Source organism: Panicum virgatum, chromosome 3K (genome assembly GCF_016808335.1).
Source record: "Panicum virgatum strain AP13 chromosome 3K, P.virgatum_v5, whole genome shotgun sequence".
Taxonomy (NCBI): domain Eukaryota; kingdom Viridiplantae; phylum Streptophyta; class Magnoliopsida; order Poales; family Poaceae; genus Panicum; species Panicum virgatum.
The window spans coordinates 260,422-279,716 of record NC_053138.1 but is presented as its reverse complement, the minus strand read 5'-3'; the positions used below and the strand labels follow the sequence as shown (position 1 = coordinate 279,716).

At 43.4% G+C, this 19,295-nt stretch overlaps 3 protein-coding genes and 2 long non-coding RNA genes across 6 annotated transcripts; 2 read left to right on the top strand and 3 right to left on the bottom strand.

Moving 5' to 3' along the window:
• Window positions 1–1,112: 1,112 nt before the first annotated feature.
• Window positions 1,113–5,390, top strand: LOC120696509. The gene is made up of 2 exons (XR_005684204.1): window positions 1,113–1,497; window positions 4,887–5,390. It is a non-coding gene; the product is annotated as an uncharacterized LOC120696509 (long non-coding RNA).
• On the bottom strand, window positions 1,917–4,302 carry LOC120696505 (protein trichome birefringence-like 34). Its single transcript, XM_039979438.1, has 5 exons — window positions 3,689–4,302; window positions 3,027–3,201; window positions 2,724–2,932; window positions 2,417–2,575; window positions 1,917–2,313 (listed from the first exon to the last, which is right to left on the bottom strand). The coding sequence occupies exons 1-5, from the start codon at window positions 4,123–4,125 to the stop codon at window positions 1,971–1,973; spliced, it is 1,323 nt and encodes a 440-aa protein (XP_039835372.1). The 5' UTR covers window positions 4,126–4,302; the 3' UTR covers window positions 1,917–1,970.
• Window positions 5,391–6,946: 1,556 nt separating the features above from the next.
• LOC120696506 (protein trichome birefringence-like 34) lies at window positions 6,947–9,420 on the bottom strand. The gene is made up of 5 exons (XM_039979439.1): window positions 8,872–9,420; window positions 8,218–8,392; window positions 7,931–8,139; window positions 7,622–7,780; window positions 6,947–7,509 (listed from the first exon to the last, which is right to left on the bottom strand). The coding sequence occupies exons 1-5, from the start codon at window positions 9,288–9,290 to the stop codon at window positions 7,161–7,163; spliced, it is 1,311 nt and encodes a 436-aa protein (XP_039835373.1). The 5' UTR covers window positions 9,291–9,420; the 3' UTR covers window positions 6,947–7,160.
• On the top strand, window positions 7,835–12,095 carry LOC120696508. The gene is made up of 3 exons (XR_005684203.1): window positions 7,835–7,974; window positions 8,198–8,447; window positions 11,645–12,095. It is a non-coding gene; the product is annotated as an uncharacterized LOC120696508 (long non-coding RNA).
• Window positions 12,096–15,585: 3,490 nt separating this feature from the next.
• LOC120696507 (protein trichome birefringence-like 34) lies at window positions 15,586–18,350 on the bottom strand. Of its 2 annotated transcripts, XR_005684202.1 has the most exons (5): window positions 17,752–18,350; window positions 17,078–17,252; window positions 16,799–17,007; window positions 16,096–16,654; window positions 15,586–16,011 (listed from the first exon to the last, which is right to left on the bottom strand). XR_005684202.1 is itself a non-coding variant. In XM_039979441.1 (4 exons), the coding sequence occupies exons 1-4, from the start codon at window positions 18,132–18,134 to the stop codon at window positions 16,150–16,152; spliced, it is 1,272 nt and encodes a 423-aa protein (XP_039835375.1). In that variant the 5' UTR covers window positions 18,135–18,350; the 3' UTR covers window positions 16,083–16,149. The 2 variants fall into 2 exon arrangements, 1 of the variants encoding a protein (XP_039835375.1); XM_039979441.1 differs by lacking the exon at window positions 15,586–16,011 and having other exon boundaries at window positions 16,083–16,654.
• Window positions 18,351–19,295: the final 945 nt, after the last annotated feature.

The window sequence follows — 19,295 nt, the reverse complement described above, 5'->3', positions numbered from 1 at the left end:
TGAGATTGCCCTTTGGTACCGGTTTCTTGAACCGGTACCCCGAAAGTGGTACCAATGGCTCGAGCCTTTGGTACCGGGTAAAATAACTGGTACCTAAGGCCTCCAAAATGAGACAAAATATTCTTTCGCTGGGATTTGAACCCACGACATCTAGCCTCGCACGCTGCCCCTTTACCATCTCAGCTACACAGTTGTTCTGATTGAGAAGGAGATATATTCCTTTTAAAGTAACCCATGTATGAGCCTAAGGTACCGGTTTGTGTTACCAACCGGTACCAAAGGCTCCTAAGGTACCGGTTGTTAATACCAACCGGTACCGAAGGCTCGTCTATAGGTACCGGTTGATGGTACCACCCGGTACTAATATAAAAATTACCACCCGGTACCTATGGAGAGACTTAGGTACCGGTTGATAATACCAACCGGTGCCTAAGGCCCATTCAAAGATTCCATCCACCCCAAAAGTACCGGTATGGAGATGAACCGGTACCTATGCTACTATAGGTACCGGTTCATCTTGATACTGATACTTTTGGGGTGGATCTAAGGCTTGTTTTCTAGTAGTGTACTTTTTGTAGCAGCCCTAGGTCATGGTCCATATGGAAATCCAGTTTCCACAAACTTTTCCTCGCCGTGGACATGGGTTACAATGCAAGCCGTCGGCGTTTTTATTTTACATCAACATCAATCTACCTGCTGCTCTTGTGCTCGTTATTTGACTACTACTACTAACATAGCTGAAGCCGCCTCTGGCCAGTCTGCAATCAGTCTCTCTTTTTTTAGAAAGAGCATGCAGGAGGGGAAAATCCCCCTTTTTTTCAGTGTCTTTTACAAAGTAATCCCTCTCTTCTCCAACCAAGAACTATAGAAAAGTGCATGCTTGCTATTTGCCAATAACCAATAAGCAAACTATATATTAAGGCTGCTAGCTTAGTTTTAGTGGTACCAACCTCCAAGCAACGACGACTGGAAAAGGCATTATATATATATATATAACAAGCTAATTAAGGGGCTGCTATATATTCCCATTGACCTCGTATGTATAAAAAGTGTCAGATCAGCCCTGTTAGCAATTTTATATTTAAAGAGTTAAATAAATCATCATTGTCAACAGCTATGACGTCAGAATTCATATCTTTTATGCGAAAAAAAGCAATTGTGTATTTAATTTGTGTGGATGGGATTCGATATTGTTTGGTTAGGCCTTGTACTTATGACATGGGTTAGCCGGCCCACTGGGCCTCCTTCCCTCCCATGGGCCATGCCATGTCGTCTCTCCTCTTTGCTCTCCGTCGACCAACTCATCAACGGCGGCGGCGGATAACCAGGCTTTCCAAAGCAGCGGCCATGGCCGGTAGAAACCTTCCCTTGTTGATCTGTTAAGTTTGAGCAGCTAGCCATCGAGTCTGGAGGTGGGCTGCGACGGCGGTTGTGCTGCACGCGGCGATGGCGTCCAGGCTCGATCTACCTCCGCTGGGGGCTGCTGCTGCTGCTCAGGTTCCATTTTCGTTCATTCCAATGCTGAAACGTGGTGTTTTTTTTTAGCTTGCTTTACTGCTTGCGCCAGGTCTGAATGAATTCTGCCTAGCCTCTGCTACTGATTAGTGATTAGTGATGGTGGTTGAGGCAACTACTTCCTGCTAGGTGCTTGCCTAGCTTCAGTGAGGCAATAATGTCGGGACTATACATCTAGGATACCTATTAATTCGTAACTTGTTTCTTTGCAAGGCAGATTTTGTGTGGAGTCTTCAGAATTACTGTATGTTGCTCTGTCTGCCTGTCGTAAGCAAACAACTGGTTTGAATCTGATACGCACTAATTTGAGTCCTCTCTCTTCACATGTAACTAACTGTATGAATTTTGGACCTTTAATTTCTCTGAAACAAAGCAATCTACTTTTAATCTAGACGGATTATGCCATTTGCACTTCATATATTCATATATGTACGTACTCTGACTGGCGTAGTTGGTCATTTGTACATGAGGTAGCCGTACAAGAACTCGTTCCAGACATCAGGAACACCCGGGAGGCACCAGTGCGTGCAATCCGCGTAGCTGGCTGGGCTCGCCATCTGTTCCTTTGTCAGAGGGGCGAATTGTTTCCTGAACACCGTCGGGTGCCCGTCCTTACGGTAGTCAGACAACTCGGTGATATTCAGTATATCGACGCGTATGCCCTTCTGCTCCAGCGTCCCAAAATATGACATCGCCTTCTCCATCATACTGTAATCTGCCTCTTTATATCCAACTTTGTAGATCGGTTCTGTCTCATTAAGGCATTTGTTCCTGTCCACTCCACCCCAGTTGCTAGCCCTGAGAAACACACAATCTTTCATGGGCATGCTGGTATTGTACTACTGTTTTACATGTCTTGGCACAAGATATATGCATGAGTAGTGCTTTCTATTGAACTCACCAGGAATGTGTTGGTGATGATCCCGCGAAAAAGATTCTAGTCTTGTTCTTATCGATGTTCTCACTCAGCCACTCGGTTAATTTCTTGAGAGCTATCTCGAAACCATCCACCATTTCTACTTCCTCTAACCTTGCATCACCATTCTCAAATGAACCATACCTGCTCAAAACAGAGATGTATTTTTCTCAGTTCTGGAAACTTTAAAACTATGTGAAATCGGTAATGTGATAGTATAAAGTTACATTACCTCACATCACCTTACCTAGGTATGAGTAGGAACTAGGAAAGGGGAAACGAATGAACTTACATGACCTTCATCCTCATGTCAGCCTTATGCTTCCTCCACCACACGTAAGAATTGAAGATAATGATGTCAGCATCCCTCCAGGCATTAGCATGCTTCTCGATTCTGTCTGCCCTTATGATCCTGTACTCCACACGGTGGACAATGGGGTCATCACTGTTGGACTCCACCAGCAGCGGCGACCAGTAGAAGTCTACTGTCGCATTGTATTCCTAAAATAATAAATGAATAATGGTTTCTCAAATTGGCTGATGGAAATCATTGGATTTTATAGTAGCCTGTAGATTTATGAAGGAAAAAACATACAAATGCCTTGAAGGAGATGAGTGAGCCATTGAAAACACGCATCTTGAGCCTGTTGTCAGGTATAGAAGCCTCCACCATGCACACCAGGGAAACCCATTGGTTCCTGTTGAGTGAGTCGCCCACAAACACCAATCTCTTGTTTCTCAGCTTTTCAAGCAGTCTGGTGGCATTGAATCTGTTGACATAGCAAAAATCCAGGCATGGTTTCATATACACCATGCATTTTAAGCTTTTATCAATGGCTGAATTTTATGCAAGATATGATCTCCTTTCTAGACTTTTCAAGCACATGAAATTGAACAATTTAAAACAAGATGGGATTTTTCCTCCCCAGTGGGTTTTCACTGTTAGTTAATTATCTAACCACCACAATCAGATCAATTTTCCTATCTTAAGAGTATCAATTATTTTTTTTCCTCTCAGCAGTTTCTATCCTGTGTTTTCTATTTCACCTACAAATGAAGTGAATGTTTCCCTGCTTCCTTGCATAAAACACAAACATCTACTTTAAAGAATCACAACTCTCTGATTTTGACACATCTTGTTGCTGTAATACTATACTTCACCTCCAGATTTTTCTTTTTAATTGCTGTTTTGACAATGACATGAACAAAACTGAGCTAGAAATACTCCCAAACTGGGGAAATCTGTTATGATCATACCTAGGAAGGTCGCATCCATAAGGTTGCCATCTCCAGTGCTGGTACATGACATCCTTCCTGCCATATTTGTCGCATGACAACTCAGGGAAGATGAAGGAGCACTTGAGTCCAGAGTACAATGGCCGGGACAAATTGTCATACACCCACCGTCCTGTCGACCAATTGCATTCCTCCTTTCTGGCATCTGGGAGCTCAGCTGTCAACGGCACAGGTGCTTCCGTCACTCTCAGTTGTTCATGGTGCTCAGCCGCCATCTGCACCTGCATTTTTGGGTGTTCATGCTCGATCACCATTGGCACCTGCCCTTCCTGGCCTTGGTAGAACAATAAGGTGACGGAGCTAACAATGATGGAGAAGGCAACTAGGGAGTTGATGATGCTCCTCAATCCAACAGGAGAACTGAGAATCGTCATCTTGGGATTGGCTTCTGGCTTCATTCTTCTTCAGAAAACTGTGGTGCAGTGCATAGCTCCCTCTTTTATTGTGCGCTCTCTAGGCCAAGTGGTCCAGGTTCATTGCTAATCAAGTAACCTGATACCTGAACACTGACCCTTGGGCCATTCATACCAAGGGAAGCAGTCTTGGAGTGTTTGGTATGTATATGGAGATGAAGCTGAAGCCCTACCGTCACTCAAACATTTTTCTAACTAATTAGTGCAAAAAGTATACATGCATCAAAGTCAAATATTTTACAATAACTATTTCAGAGGGTACGGTGAGAGGAAGGCATCTTTTCCAACATAGTGGTGCCACCAATGTCTGCAGTCCTTTCTAAACTGATCATCAATTATTTGCCGTGGCTTCTGTTTTAAATAACAAAATCAGTTGTACCAACATGATTATTCAGTATGATGCATATACCTCATCTTGTTAAATGGAAGACAATATTTGTGCATCAATTTGGTTTGGTGGTGTCTTCAGATGGTGGACTCTATTTGGTGCTAATAGTGAGTGGGTTCTTTTGCCTTGTGCAGCTCCAGCGTATGATATAACTAATTGGGTGCCTCCAAAGACCAAATACAGGGTTAGGTGAAATTGTGGTCTGCTTTTTGCAGTGTTTGGTTTTGGTACCATGTTCTAACCATTGGGGTCTATTCTAATGACAGTGCTTGGGCTTGGCTGTTAAGCTGCACATATGATGCTAGATTGCTTATCATGTGTGGCCATTTTCTCAGCAAAAATTGTTTATTTCTGGCAGGTACGGTAGCTCTTTAAAGCATGGAGGGTGAGGAGAAGCATTCTGGAAAACATCTGCAAGCAACACTGGAGAATGGTAAAATCGTTACAGGTTTGTAGCGCATGAGATGAGGGGGCCTTACAAGGCTTAAGATGAGCTGGGTACACACACAGTAGCAGTAGTGAGCTGCCAACATGGGATACCTTTACCTAATGCTTGCTACTCCACATGGTTCCCTCGGGGATCAGACTGGGTACTTACTGAAAGTCCAAGGAGAGTCAGTACAACTGCTATGGACTTGAGCAACATATTTATTGTTGTGGATAGAGAGCCATGTAAAAGACAACAATTAAGTGGGCTTGAGCTAGCTGCAAAGGCAAGTAGTAGTTGAATGCTTTCCACCCCATGATGCCCAATACAATATGCAATGAATATATCTGCCATCCTGGATCATAACTTAATTCGTTTTAGATTATTATTCTCCGAATGCAAGTTTTTACAGGAATTGGAGAAATTTGTTCCCCATTTTTTTCTCATACATGTGCCCTTTCAAAAGTCTATCTTTATCATGAATAAATGAGGCGGCTTGCAATTCACTGGGGAAAAAAGTCTATCTTTAGTGCTGGATGAGGTCACAAGGGATATACAAGGTGAGATCCTTTGGTGTATGCTTTTTGCTGATGATGTTGTGCTAGTTGACGAGAGTAGGACATAGGTTAATAGAAAGTTAGAGCTTTGGAGACGCACGTTAGAGTCGAAAGGGTTTAGACTTAGTAGGACCAAGACCGAGTACATGATATGTGATTTCAGCGCGACTAGCCATGAGGGGGGAGACGTTAGTCTAGATGGGCAAGCGGTGGCCCAGAAGCATACTTTTCGGTATTTAGGATCAGTGCTACAAAAGGATGGCGACATTGATGAAGATGTTAAGCATAGAATTTCAGCTGGCTAGTTGAAATGGCGTCAAGCTTCTGGCATTCTTTGTGACAAAAGGGTGCCACAAAAGTTAAAAGGCAAGTTCTATAGGACAACAATTCGCCCGACGATGTTATACGGTGCTGAATGTTGGCCTACAAAAAGGCGACATGTCCAACAACTGAGTGTAGCAGAGATGCGGATGTTGCGGTGGTTTTGCGGGCACATAAGGAGGGATAGAGTCCGAAACGAAGCTATTCGGGATAGGGTCGGAGTGGCACCAATTGAGGAGAAACTTACCCAATATCGGTTGAGATGGTTTGGACATGTCCAACGGAGGCCTCCTGAGGCGCCGGTGCGTAGTGGGGTTCTTGAGCGGGTCGATAATGTAAAGAGGGTTAGATGTAGACCTAAACTGACTTGAGATGGGTCGGTTAAGAGAGACCTTAAGGATTGGAATATCTCTAAAGAGATAGCTTTGAATAGGAGCATTTGGAGACTAGCTATCAATGTGCCTGAACTATGACCTTTATTTCTTTTGGGTTTCATCTCTAGCCTACCCCAATTTGCTTGGGAAAAAAAGCTATATTGTTGTTGTATTGGTGATCCCGAGATTGATTTTAGTATACGGGTAATCTCTGGATCGCCAGGCCTAACAAGATAGACAGACGCATGACTGCCAATTATTCATGTGTGGCCCAGCATAACTTTGGCTGCATATTGGGCCCTAACGGCAAATTAATGACCAGATCGTAGCCCGTAAGCCCATGGCCTGGATATGCGGCGGCAGCTAACCCAAAGCTTCCACCGATGCCCATTCCACGGCGGCGGAGGCCGGCAGCTTATCCAAGTAGCCATGGCGGTGCGCTTGGCGGTGGGCCTGCGCGCGATGGTGGCGTCGTCTACCCCTCCGCGGTGCCGTATGCTGCCGGCGAGCGTGGAACCTGCAGCTGGTTCAGTGACTTGAGCCCTTATTGTTCAGGTCGCTCTTCTCTCGTTGATCCACCTCTCCAATGTGTAGTTTTTTCTTGCTTGCCTGCCTGCCTGCCAGTCTGAATGAATTGAATTTTAGAGACGTTTATGACAGTGTTTCACTCTCAAGATGAGTTGTTCTTTTTCATGGTAAACTTTTGTTAAAATTTGCAGAGTTATGTTGCTCTGTCAGATGAAAACAAATAGCACACTGCTATACACTGTTCACTTTGAGTGTCTCCTTCTGTGATTTAGTGAGATGGTACACAGACAGACCCTTTTATCTGTCTCTGCATGTAAATGTGTTGGGGCCAGCCATTCTCTGCACAAAGTAAAGCAGCCTAATCTAGATGCAGTATGTCATTTGTACATTATATATGTTGGGGGGATAAAATCTGGCATGGTGTATCATTTGTACATGAGGTAGCCGTATAAAAACTCGTTCCAGACATCAGGAACGCCGGGGAGGCACCAATGTGTGCAATCCGCATAGCTGGCTGGGTCCGCAATCTGCTCTTTTGTCAGAGGAACAAACTGTCTCCTGAACACAGTAGGATGCCCGTCCTTGCGGTAGTCGGACAGCTCTGTTATGTTCAGTATCTGAACATGTATGCCTTTCGGCTCCAATGTTTTAAAATATGACTTAGCCTTGGCCATCAGACTGTAATCTGTAGTTGCGGCTTTGTATCCAACTTTGTAGATCGGCTCCGTTTCGTTGAGGCACTTGTTGCTGTCTTCACCACCCCAGTTGCTAGCCCTGGAAAATACACATATATCTTTCATCAGTTCCACCAAGAAAACCACCTGATATCATGGAGATGTAGCTAATGTACTAGTAGTTATGAATAATGCAAGGGTATCTCTCTTACCAGGAATGTGTAGGTGATGATCCTGCGAAAAAGATTCTTGTCTTGTTCTTGTCAATATTCTCTCCAAGCCATTCAGTAAGTTTCTTGAGAGCTATCTCAAAACCATCAATCATTTCCATTTCGTCTAACCTTGCATCTCCATCTTCAAATGAGCCATACCTGTACATACAAATTATGTTAACAAATCCATTGCGCTTGCGCCTTAGACTTGTTAGTTTTTATTCCATTTTGTTAGTTCTCATAACTATTCTGACATGCAACACTGACAGCGTGATCCCTGTTGAGTAGGAAGGAAAGAATTGTACTTACATCACCTTCATCCTCATGTCATCCTTCTGCTTCCTCCACCACAAGTAAGAATTGAAGACAATGATGTCAGCATCCCTCCAGACACTGGCATGCTTCTCAATTCTGTCTGCCCTTATGATCCGGTACTCCACACGGTGGATTATTGGGTTGTCGCTGTTGGACTCCACAAGCAGTGGTGACCAGTAGAAATCTATTGTTGCATTGTATTCCTGAAATGATTATGTTTTCATATCGGTTAACTGAAATATTTATTTCTGTGGCCTGTAGAATTGTGAAGGAAAACATACCAGTGCCTTGAAGGAGATGAGTGAGCCATTGAAGATGCGCGTCTTGAGCCTGTCATCAGGTATTGAGGCTTCCACCATGCACACCAGAGAAACCCATTGGTTCCTGTTGACTGAATCGCCCACAAATACTAATCTCTTGTTCCTCAGCTTTTCAAGCAGCTTGGTGGCATCGAATCTGTATTGACATGGCAAATCCTGACATCAGACATCATGTCTTCCTACCATGCAGAGTAAGTTATTCGGGATATGATCTCCTTTCTACCCTTACAGGATGGTACAGATAATAAAATAAGAAGCAGGTAGAATTTTTCTCGGTTTTGATCTTTCACTGTCAGTTATTTCTCTTGCAAATTTGGTTTGTTGTTTGCCTCGCTAAGTGGCTAACAATCATAATTAGATCAGTTTTTCAATCTTAAATAAGTTTTATCTTTTTCTTCTGTGTTGTATAGAATTCTTTCTTTTGTTTCAATCAGATCAATTGAGTTTTTTACTGCTTCCATAAAAAACAAAAGAAAAAATATCCTTGCAAATTCTTGACTGCGATACTAAAAGCGCTTATTGTTCTAGAACTGCACCTTCAGATATTCTGGAACTTTTGGGTTGACAACAACAAAATTGAGCTAAAAATACTTCGGGAGCATGTAGTCATCATACCTTGGAAGGTCGCATCCATGAGGCTGCCATCTCCAGTGCTGATACATGATATCCTTCCTTCCATATTTGTCGCAAGCCACCTCAGGAAAGATGAAAGTACATTTGAGCCCAGAGTACAATGGCCTGGACATGTTGTCGAACACCCACCGTCCCCTCGACCAGTTGCACTCCTGCTCACCGGCATCGCCCGCATCAGTAGTCCCTCTCATCGCTGGTTCTTGGAGTCCAGCCTCCACCTTCACCTGCATTTCTTGGCGTCCATGCTCGACCGCCATTTGAACTTGTGCTTCCTGGCCTCGGTCAAGCAAGAAGGTGGCAGAGCTGGCGACGATGAAGAAGGCCACAAGGGAGCTCACGATGCTCCTCACTCCAACCGGAGCATGGAGCACCGTCATCTTGGGGGTGGTTTCTGTCTTCATTCTTTCTTCAGAAAAGTGTGGTGCTTAGCTTGGCTCCCCTCTTTTGTGGTGTACCTCTCTTCTCTGCAATGGGGGTACTAGACTTGCACATGGCTTAGTGACCCAGGTCTGGTACCAATCAAACAAACTGGCCAGTGACCCCTGAGCTAACCACATAACGAGAGGTAGCATGCTAGCATCCACCTGTTCTGAATAATCGAGCGAGCCATTTGGTAACTAAGAAAGAGCAGGCTCAGTTAGTCTTTTTCAATGCTGAAACTTAGACAATTGAATATCAGTTTACAGTTTGATTTATAGTCAGTCTGAATTTGCAAATCACCAACTAAATTGATCCCATGCTTTTTTCTCATATGAGCAGCGTGTTCTAACTTTGTTTAAAGGCAAAAGGGAATAAAATATGCGAGGAGGTCCAAGTGCTGGTTTCTGTTGCCGACAATCCTGTCAATCCACCACAGTATCACACCAAACATGATATAGAAAGGATGAAATAAAAAATGAAGTGAAGCACAGGAGTTTGTGAATTAAGCAACTAAAAAGCTGTGGGGAACTAAAAAAGAAACATAAACTGCAGGTCATTAAAGAAACATAAAAAAGACGGAGTTTGTGAATTAAGCAACTAAAAAGCTGATTGCCAGGAAAAAAATAACATGTTTTGCATGTTTCTTTGACAATCAATAAACTACACTTGAAGTCATTAAGCCACTAATGCAAAGCAAAGTCCACCAATGTTCCAGAAGACTAACCCAGCTGAAAGTAGCAATCATAATTGTTGTGAAGTATTAGTGAATTGCCCACCTCTTCCCAATAGCTTAAGCTTTTGGGTTCATCTGGTTGGTGCATGAAACCTAACATGGTATCAAAACCAGAGGTCTCGAGTTCGAGTCTTGGTAGAGGCATCTTTTAAGTCCTCCGCTCTCTTCTTTGTTTCCACATTTGCGCCTTGTTCCGGCTGCATGTGAGTGGGAGTGTTGTGAAGTATTAGTGAATTGCCCACCTCCTCCCAATAGCTTAAGCTTTTGGGTTCATCTGGTTGGTGCATGAAACCTAACAATAATTTCTCTTGGTGTTTGGTTGTAATATATTGTAACAATATATGTACTTTTCTAAATAGATATATATGTATATGTATTTTGTCTTAGCATCATAATAAAAATGTTATTCCTCGTGGAACCAAGTGATCTGTTCTATCTGGCGGGCAGTGGCCCGTCACCGCCGGTTTGATTCAAACTACCACCGTTGAAGCTGGGCGAGCTAGGCCGCGGCGGCGCGTGGCTGCGGTAGCGGCGGAGGCGTGCGGCTGTCGCCGGGCGTGGCCGCGGCAGCGCGCGACTGCCGGTGTGTGCCGGGTGTGGCTGCGGCGGTGCGTGGGGCATGAGGCATGAGGCGCTTTTTCTTTTTGTTATTTTAATGGCACCACCGCAGGTTCTAGAACCAATGGTGATACCCTACCCATCACCGTTGAGTTAAATCCCACGGTATCCGAACTGTTGGTGATGCACACGTTGAACCGGCGATGATGAGGGGTACGGTGCTGGAGTAGTGATGGTCAACTTGGCTATCAGTGAGTCAATCAGAGTCAATTTAGCCACCTGCCATATTTTATTTCATTTTTTTATTCATCCATGACATGGGTTACTTTTTTAGGAATGTATCACAAACTATTTTTTACTTTAATGAGTGCACAGACGGCATGCACTGACGACCCAGTCACCCAGCCTTTCTGAATGATTCATTGTAAAGAAATGTACCTGTTTTTTTTTTAGCATGGTGGCACTGGGATCGTTATTTTACGAACCATGGAGATCTGAATTTGATTTTGATAGACCGATGGATGATCATTGGTGCCGCGCCAGCACCTGCAATCTCTTTTAAAGTAATTATTGGCCACGCCTTCGATTTGCCTTTCTATTCAATCTTTCTTGGGCCAAAAGGCACGTTCAGATTTAACAATAATGAAAGGCAATTGGTGGTGGCACCACTGCTATTTAATGGTACTCTGATCTGGTACCTAGAGGCAAATGCCACATCACGATCCTCCTAACATTCTTTCATCAATTTGGTTCAGTGATGAAACGTGAAATGGCCCTACTCGGTGCTAAATAAATAGTAGCCTTCTTGTGCGTTTTCTTGTTTGAGCAAAGGACTAAATGAGTGCATTCAGAGACCAAATAAAGGGTTAGGTGAAATTGTGTGGTGATAGTTGCTTTGTTTGGTATTCTGTCCCAACCAATGCGGTCTAGTCTGTATTTCTGTAATGAAAAGGCTCGGGTGTGTTGAGCTTTGCATTATTTATACTGCTTTCAGTCATTCTTCTGATTCCGTCCGGCCATTTACAGAAAAATTCCTTGTGGCAGGTGCAGTAGATCTGAAAAGCGTGGATGATGAGCAGCAGGCCAGCAGCATTCAGTGGAGCAGCATCTGGTTGCAAGGTTGGAGATGAGTACAATGATTGCTGGTTTGCAGTAGATGGGGTGAGCGAGCCTTAGAAGGCTACTAACAGCAGAGCTGTTCACACAGAGAGAGAGAGACAGTAGCAGCAAGCAGCTAGCCTAGGTGTTGTACCATGGGATTCGTTCCTGCTAGTTGCTGGGCACATGGTTCTTGGTTCTCTGAGGAGGAATCTGATCAGGCGCATGCACAAGCCCAGGAAGAGAGCATGATGCACGCACTCGGTACGACCATTATATGATGCTGTCCAGTCCTGGATAGGATAGAGACGCTTGCATGTAAAGATTCACTAGTACATACGTCTAATTGATTTAAAAAAAGTCTACGATAAAGTAAAGTGATCATTTCTCCAACAAATTCTACGCATGAAAAGATTTTCTTCAAAATGGTGTAGATGGATTGAAGAAATGGTTACGGGAGGAAGCGTAGGGATTAAAGTCAATGATGATATTAGTCCTTACTTTCAAACTAAAAGAGGATTACGCCAAGGGGATTTGATGTCTCCAATCTTATTTAACATCGTGGCTGATATGCTTGCACTCATTATTAAGAGAGCAAAGTCCGATGGACAAATAAGTGGGGGTCATTCCTCATTTAGTTGATGATGGTCTATCTATTCTCCAATATGCGGATGACACCATCATTTTTCTTGATCATGACCTAAAACAAACAAAAAATATGAAACTTTTGCTTTGTGCCTTTGAACAATTGTCTGGGTTAAAGATTAATTTCCACAAGAGTGAAATCTTCTGCTATGGTGCTGCTAAAGAGATGGAAGATGAATATACCACCCTATTTAGTTGTAATGCTGGAGAATATCCCTTTAGATACATGCGACGGTGGCCAAAATTATGGCTTCTCAACCTCTTAATATTTCTTTTAAGAGAACGTTGCTGGGACCTAAACTGAGAGACTGGTCTAATCTTGTAGCACAGATAGCACCTTTTTAATCTAGTGGATGGGTCGGATTCTTTCAGCTGGAACTTAACCAAATCTGGGTTATTTATGGTCCGCTCTATGTATCTGCATTTAATTAATACTCATACCCCTTTCGGACATAAGGAAATCTGGAAGATTAAGGTTCCTCTAAAGATTAAGATTTTCCTCTGGTTTTTACAAAAAGAGGTGGTCTTAACTAAAGACAATCTTTCTAGGAAAAATTGGAAAGGCAGCCAGAAATGTATTGGCTGTAATTTGGATGAATCAATCCAACATTTGTTCCTAGATTGTCATTATGCTAGAATGGTTTGGAGGATGGTGTATCTTGCTACGGGTCTAACTCAACCCAAATCCATTAGACATTTATTTGGTTCTTGGCTCTCTAATCAAAATATTGAGATTAGTGATTTGATTTGGGTTGGGGTCGCAGCTCTATGCTGGGCCATCTGAAATACCAGCAATGACATTATTTTTTATATAATTAAATATAACTCTATTCTGCAGGTTATTTTCATGGGAACGTACTGGCTACGTTTTTTTTGGCGCAGTTGCAGCGTGATGAGCACAACAAGAACTTACTATCATCGTTGAGCACTAGAATTGAGATGGTCTTGTTGGAGCAGGCTAACGATGGATGGAAGCACTTATATAGGATGTGCTAGTTCGTTGTTTTTATTTGTGAACAAGTGTTGCTCTTTTTCATAAACGTTATAATAATTGGGCTGTGTGCGTATCTGGACGTATTTTATCCATTATCTAAAAAAATTATATATTGGCGGCTGACAAGGCACGCAATAGATAATTATTTGAACTCGCGCTTTAATTTGTGTCACTGATGATCGATCGAACTGCCAAGATTTAATTTTTACGCGCTGGCCAGGTGTCACGGAACTGGATGCTGCGCTGCATATTGTGTGGATCGTCCAGCTTCTGTTTGTACTGTGAATGTGATGTCGAATATCTTGAAGCTTAGCTTTGCAGCACAGCAGCAGTCCTGTGCCTCAATCCATCATTGGCATGCATAGAGTTATGACCTCAAGAGCCAGGTCGTCGTCGGCTGGAAGAACTTAACAGCATGCATCCACCCACAGCTAGCGAACATCAATATCGGTGCTCTCAAGTCAAAAAAAAGTCTGAGAATAATTAAGGTAGTCGACCACACGGGACCTACTAGTACCTCTGATGATCTACAAGGTTACAAGGAGTCGAGGACGTACGACAAGCAAAAAAGGTACTGTTGTCTAGTCTAGTGTGAATCAAGTGTATGCCAGCCTGATCCCTCTACAACCTCGCCAAACCTACATGTATGCAGCGTTGGTGACACGGCACGGCACGGCCCGGCCGACAATAATAATTCCGATATCCCTCTAGCCTCTAGCTATCTGAATGATTGAATCCATAGATGATGCAGCGTTTCCAGTTCTCTGCTGCAAATTAATACAATCGATCAGGTGCTAATTGCCGTTTTAGACCGGGCTGATGGTTGCTTAATCACACAACAGTACAGTTTCCAGTAATGTTAAGTCACAGCAACGCGCACGCACGCACGCACGTACGGTGGCATTATTCAATCCTTTGTTAATCCAACCGACGGCATGCTGCTTGCTACCATTAATTAATGATGTCCCAACCATTAGTTGAGTTCTTTACGAGTTATTATCTCCCTCTCTTCGGCTTGTCTGCTTTCGGCTTATTTCAATTTATTTTTTCTCACAAAACACTATTGCATCAGTCAAAATCAGACCATGATGGGACTATTAATCAATTGTAACTCAATTCTTTTTTGAACAAAGAAGCACATAATTAGGTTTGTATTTGTTGGTTCTTGATCACTACTACAATAACTATTAACTGAGATGGGCAAAACTATTAACCGTGATGTTTTTCGCCACCGCCTTGGACCGAAGATCACGGTAAATGACCTATTTTTTGAGGTGATTGCCTGCCCGCCTCGGTTAATCGAATAGGAAAATAAAAAAATAGAAAGCCCTTGGACAGGCCCGCCAAGCCCATCCACGAGCCCACCGAGCCCATCCACAAGGGAGGCCGTTGCCGTCGCGCCGGGGGAGGCCAGATCCAGCCCCTACTCGCGCGGATCTGGTGTCCACGGTACTAGATCCAGCCCGTGGAGGAGGAGCACCTCGGCGCTGTTGCGGTTCGCCGCAGCCGCCGAGCACCGCTCCGCTACTGCGGCCGCCCGCGCAGTTGCTGCCGTAGCCCGCGCGGGAGAGGAGGGAGGGGGAGGGAGAGAAAGAGAAAGAGAGAGGGAGGGAGAGAGAGAGAGAGATGCGCGGGAGGGAAGGGAGTGAGTGGAGGGAGGTGTGGCTAGTAGAGGGGGTTAAGATTTGGTTCAGTTATATACTCTTCTCAGCAACTGGGCTCGTATGAGTTTCTATTGGGCTCGATCTATTAACCGAGCCGGCCTCTATAAGTGGCCCGCCTCTCAAAATAAGATTATTAACGGAGACGGTCATTTTAATGGTGACCGCCTCGGTTAGTCGATTTTGCAAGATGATTTGTTTAACCACTTCGGTTAATTCTTACCATTAACCGAGGTGATTGGAATTCCTGCCCGTTTTGGAGCTATTTAAAAAAAGTTGCAGTAAATTATTTCTTTAGTAGTGGATGACTCGGAGCACATAAGTGTTTTAAGATCCAGTTATTCAGATGGCTTGGCATTTATCAAGTACTTTGTTAAGCCAGGTAAGGGCCTTGTTTGGTTTCCTGCACTAGAGTGTACTAGGAAACTTTAACTGCTAATTATGGTGTTAAATAAAATCAATTTACAAAACTAACTCCAGAACTCTCGTGCTAGAAATCCTGAAGAATCTAATGAGACATTTGACCGCGTGATTAGAGAATAGTTATTGTAGCATCACTGTAGCCAATCACCGATTAATTGCCGTCATTAGATTCGTCGCGAAAAATTATACTCATCCCTAAAAAAGTTTTACAAATATACTTTATTTACTACTCCATACATGTGAGATTCTTTTCTCGACTTGTGTGCACTGGAAACCCTAGCGTGAAGCAAACAAGGCCAAGGCCTTGTGCAACCCAGCAGAGCAAAGTAGGACACACGTCGATCTTACAGAAAGCTTAGGAATCTAGTAGGTGAGGGACTGAGGTACTCGATCAGGTCTTCCGATCCATTTGGATGTGGCAGAGTGATGCAACTTGGGCGTGCATTTGAAAAAGGCTTTCGTGATGCTTCATGTCCAGTTGTCGACGAACAAACTCAGGGATCCCATCCTACTGTGCACACATGCACATGAGTACAAATGCCTGCGGTCACATTATCGCTGACCCTCACCAGCAGCGTCTGCAAAACAAACTGGAACTTGCATACTTTTAACTTTTGATGATGATCTATAAAGAGGCACGAAATCGATGAGAGCAAGAGAATTCAGACGCGGACCTGGAGCACCCTAATTGAATTATCTCTAGATGTGCAGTGGTATATATATTTTTGTCATTTGTACATGATGAGGTAGCCGTATAAGAACTGGTTCCAGACATCAGGAACGCCGGGGAGGCACCAATGCGTGCAATCCGCGTAGCTGGCTGGCTTCGCAATCTGCTCTTTCGTCAGAGCAACATATTGTTTCCTGAACACCGTCGGATGCCCATCCTTGCGGTAGTCAGACAGCTCTGTGATGTTCAGTATCTCAACATGTATACCTTTTGCCTCTAATCTCTCAAAATACGACTTCGCCATGGCCATCAAGCTGTAATCTGCGGATTTGTATCCGACTCTGTAGATCGGTTCTGTTTCATTCAGACACTTGTTGCTGTCTTCCCCACCCCAGTTGCTAGCCCGGAAATGTGTTGGTGATGATCCCGCGAAAAAGATTCTAGTCTTGTTCTTGTCAATATACTCACCAAGCCATTCCGTTAGTTTCTTAATAGCTACCTCGAATCCGTCCATCATTTCCATTTCATCTAACCTGGCATCACCATCTTCAAATGAACCATACCTGCATGCAGATACAAAATGGTTACCCAATTCATTGAGACTTTGTTGGTTTATATTTTGTTTTTTATGATCCTCTAAGATGTTTTTTTACCTGGTATATGTGTAAATTTAATAGGAGAAGGAAGGGAAGAAATAATGCACTTACATGACCTTCATCCTCATGTCATCATTCTGCTTCCTCCACCATAGATAAGAATTGAAGACAATGATGTCAGCATCCCTCCAGACACTGGCATGCTTCTCGATTCTGTCAGCCCTTATGATCCGGTAGTCCACCCGGTGGATAATGGGGTTGTCGCTGTTGGACTCCACCAGCAACGGTGACCAGTAGAAATCTATCGTTGCATTGTATTCCTGTAAATAATTAGAGTGCGTTCATATCGGTTAACCAGAATTATTGTTGGTTTGTGTAGCCTATACATACCAGTGCCTTGAAGGAGATGAGAGAGCCATTGAAGATGCGCGTCTTGAGCCTGTCATCAGGTATTGAAGCCTCCACCATGCACACCAGGGAAACCCATTGGTTCCTGTTCACCGAGTCACCCACAAACACTAATCTCTTGTTCCTCAGCCTTTCAAGCAACCTGATGGCATCGAATCTGTTCCGGAAAGCAGGCCGGTAAAATTCAAACATCATGTCATGAATATCACGCAGAGTAAGTTGTGCCAGATATATGTATGATCCTCTTTAGTTTACAGGCTCATGAGATGGTACAGGTAATACAATAAAAGGTAGGTACAAGTTTTCCTCGCGTCTGACATTTCACTGTCAATTAGTTCTCTTACATGTTTAGTTTCTTGTTGGCCTCTAGCGAACAACCGTAATAATCAGATCAGTTTTGCAACCTCAAAGTAATAGCTTTTTTTCTCTCTCTCTGCACTACTATCCTCTGTCTTATATTCAGTTAACAGATTATTAGCTGTATGTTTTTCTGCTTCCATGAAACAAAAAAAAAAACATTTACTACCCTTGGAAAATCCTTGACTCTGATACTGACAGAGCTCATTTCTCTGGTACTGCAGCTTAAGACATGCTGGAACTTTTGGACTGACAAGAACATATCTAAAATACCTGGGAAATCTGTAATTGTATCCTACCTTGGAATGTCGCATCCATGAGGCTGCCATCTCCAGTGCTGGTACATGGAATCCTTCCTGCCATACTTTTCACAAGCCACCTCAGGGAAGATGAAGGTGCACTTGAGCCCGGAGTACAATGGCTGGGACACATTGTCGTAAACCCACTGCCCCCTTGACCAGTTGCACTCCTCCTTGCTGGTGTCGGCGGCCTCAGTTGACCCTCCAAGGAGCCCAGCTTCCGCCTTCTCCTTCACTTCTTGGTGTCCATGATCGACCACCATTTGCACCTGCGCTTCCTGACCTCTGTCGAAGAGGAAGACGATGGAGCTGGCAACGATGAAGAAGGCCACTAGGAAGCTCACGATGCTCCTCACTCCAACCGGAGCATGGAGCACCGTCATCTTGGGAGTAGCTTCTGTCGTCAATCTTTCTTCAGAAAAGTGTGGTTCATAGCTTGTCTCCCCTATTCTATGGTCTATCTGTGCGTCAATACAAAATTACAAATAAGTGATGTCGGAGTGCATCTCATTTCCACACGGTGCGGTGTGAATTCCTTTAAAGAGTAGGGTGCTGAAAAATGTAGCTTTGTGCAAACACCATCAATGATTAGCCGTGGCTTTTTCTTTGCGTTCCTTTCCATCACTATTGCATTTGTTTGGAGGCACTATGATTATTTTGACCTGATGCAAGTACCTAGAGGTAAATGACATATCACAAAACAACATATTCTAGCTTTGATTTGGTTTCCTGCTGGATCTTAAAATGACCTTTTGCATCCTCTTCCTTCAGCATAGAAAGAAATTAGGCCTTGTTTAGATCAAATTTTTTTGCTCAAGAACATCACATCGAATGTTTGGACACATGCATGGAGTATTAAATATTGACAAAATTAAATAAAAAACCAATTGCACAGTTCGCGTGTAAATTGTGAGACGAATCTTTTGAACCTAATTGCGCCATAATTTGACAATGTGATGCTACAACAAATATTTGCTAATGATGGATTGATTAGGCTTAATAAATTCGTCTCGCAGTTTACAGGCGGAATCTATAATTTGTTTTGTTATTAGTCTACATTTAATACTTCAAATGTGTGTCTGTATGCTTCAAAAACACGTAAAGAACTAAACAAGGCCTTAGTGGTTCAAAATGCCAAAAAAAGGCTAAGTGAAATCCTGCGGTCACGTTTGCTTTATGGAGTATCTTGTCCTATCCAGGTGGGGTCTATCTAGATGAGAAATGCTTGGCTGATGAGTGATAATATATGTGTGGTGTCAATCTGATATGCTTTTGCATTTTCAAAATTTTTTTTGATAAAGAGATATTTTATTAATATTCAGTAGATACTGCTATTCTACCAGGTACCTACAGGTAAGAGAAGCATGAACAATCAGCAGCAGCATTCTACAAAAAGGTTTTGGGGGGCAAAAGCATGCTTTTCAGGGTTGCAGGATGGTACAACTATTACTGCATTGTACACCAGCTGATTGAGCCTTGGAAGGTCCCATGCCCGTGGGGCCCGCATGTCAGTGGGAGAGTGCCCCTTCAGTAACTGCAGAGAG

Excerpts from the sequence above, each read along its gene's own strand:
- LOC120696505 (XM_039979438.1), bottom strand. The coding sequence starts at position 4,125 with ATGAAGCCAGAAGCCAATCCCAAGATGACGATTCTCAGTTCTCCTGTT. Across the intron at positions 3,202-3,688 it reads TATGGATGCGACCTTCCTAG|ATTCAATGCCACCAGACTGC; the intron begins GTATGATCATAA and ends CTATGTCAACAG. Across the intron at positions 2,933-3,026 it reads TCATCTCCTTCAAGGCATTT|GAATACAATGCGACAGTAGA; the intron begins GTATGTTTTTTC and ends TTATTATTTTAG.
- LOC120696506 (XM_039979439.1), bottom strand. The coding sequence starts at position 9,290 with ATGAAGACAGAAACCACCCCCAAGATGACGGTGCTCCATGCTCCGGTT. Across the intron at positions 7,781-7,930 it reads GACATGAGGATGAAGGTGAT|GTATGGCTCATTTGAAGATG; the intron begins GTAAGTACAATT and ends TTGTATGTACAG. Across the intron at positions 7,510-7,621 it reads TCATCACCTACACATTCCTG|GGCTAGCAACTGGGGTGGTG; the intron begins GTAAGAGAGATA and ends TGTATTTTCCAG.
- LOC120696507 (XM_039979441.1), bottom strand. The coding sequence starts at position 18,134 with ATGACGGTGCTCCATGCTCCGGTTGGAGTGAGGAGCATCGTGAGCTTC. Across the intron at positions 17,253-17,751 it reads CATGGATGCGACATTCCAAG|ATTCGATGCCATCAGGTTGC; the intron begins GTAGGATACAAT and ends TTTCCGGAACAG. Across the intron at positions 17,008-17,077 it reads TCATCTCCTTCAAGGCACTG|GAATACAATGCAACGATAGA; the intron begins GTATGTATAGGC and ends AATTATTTACAG.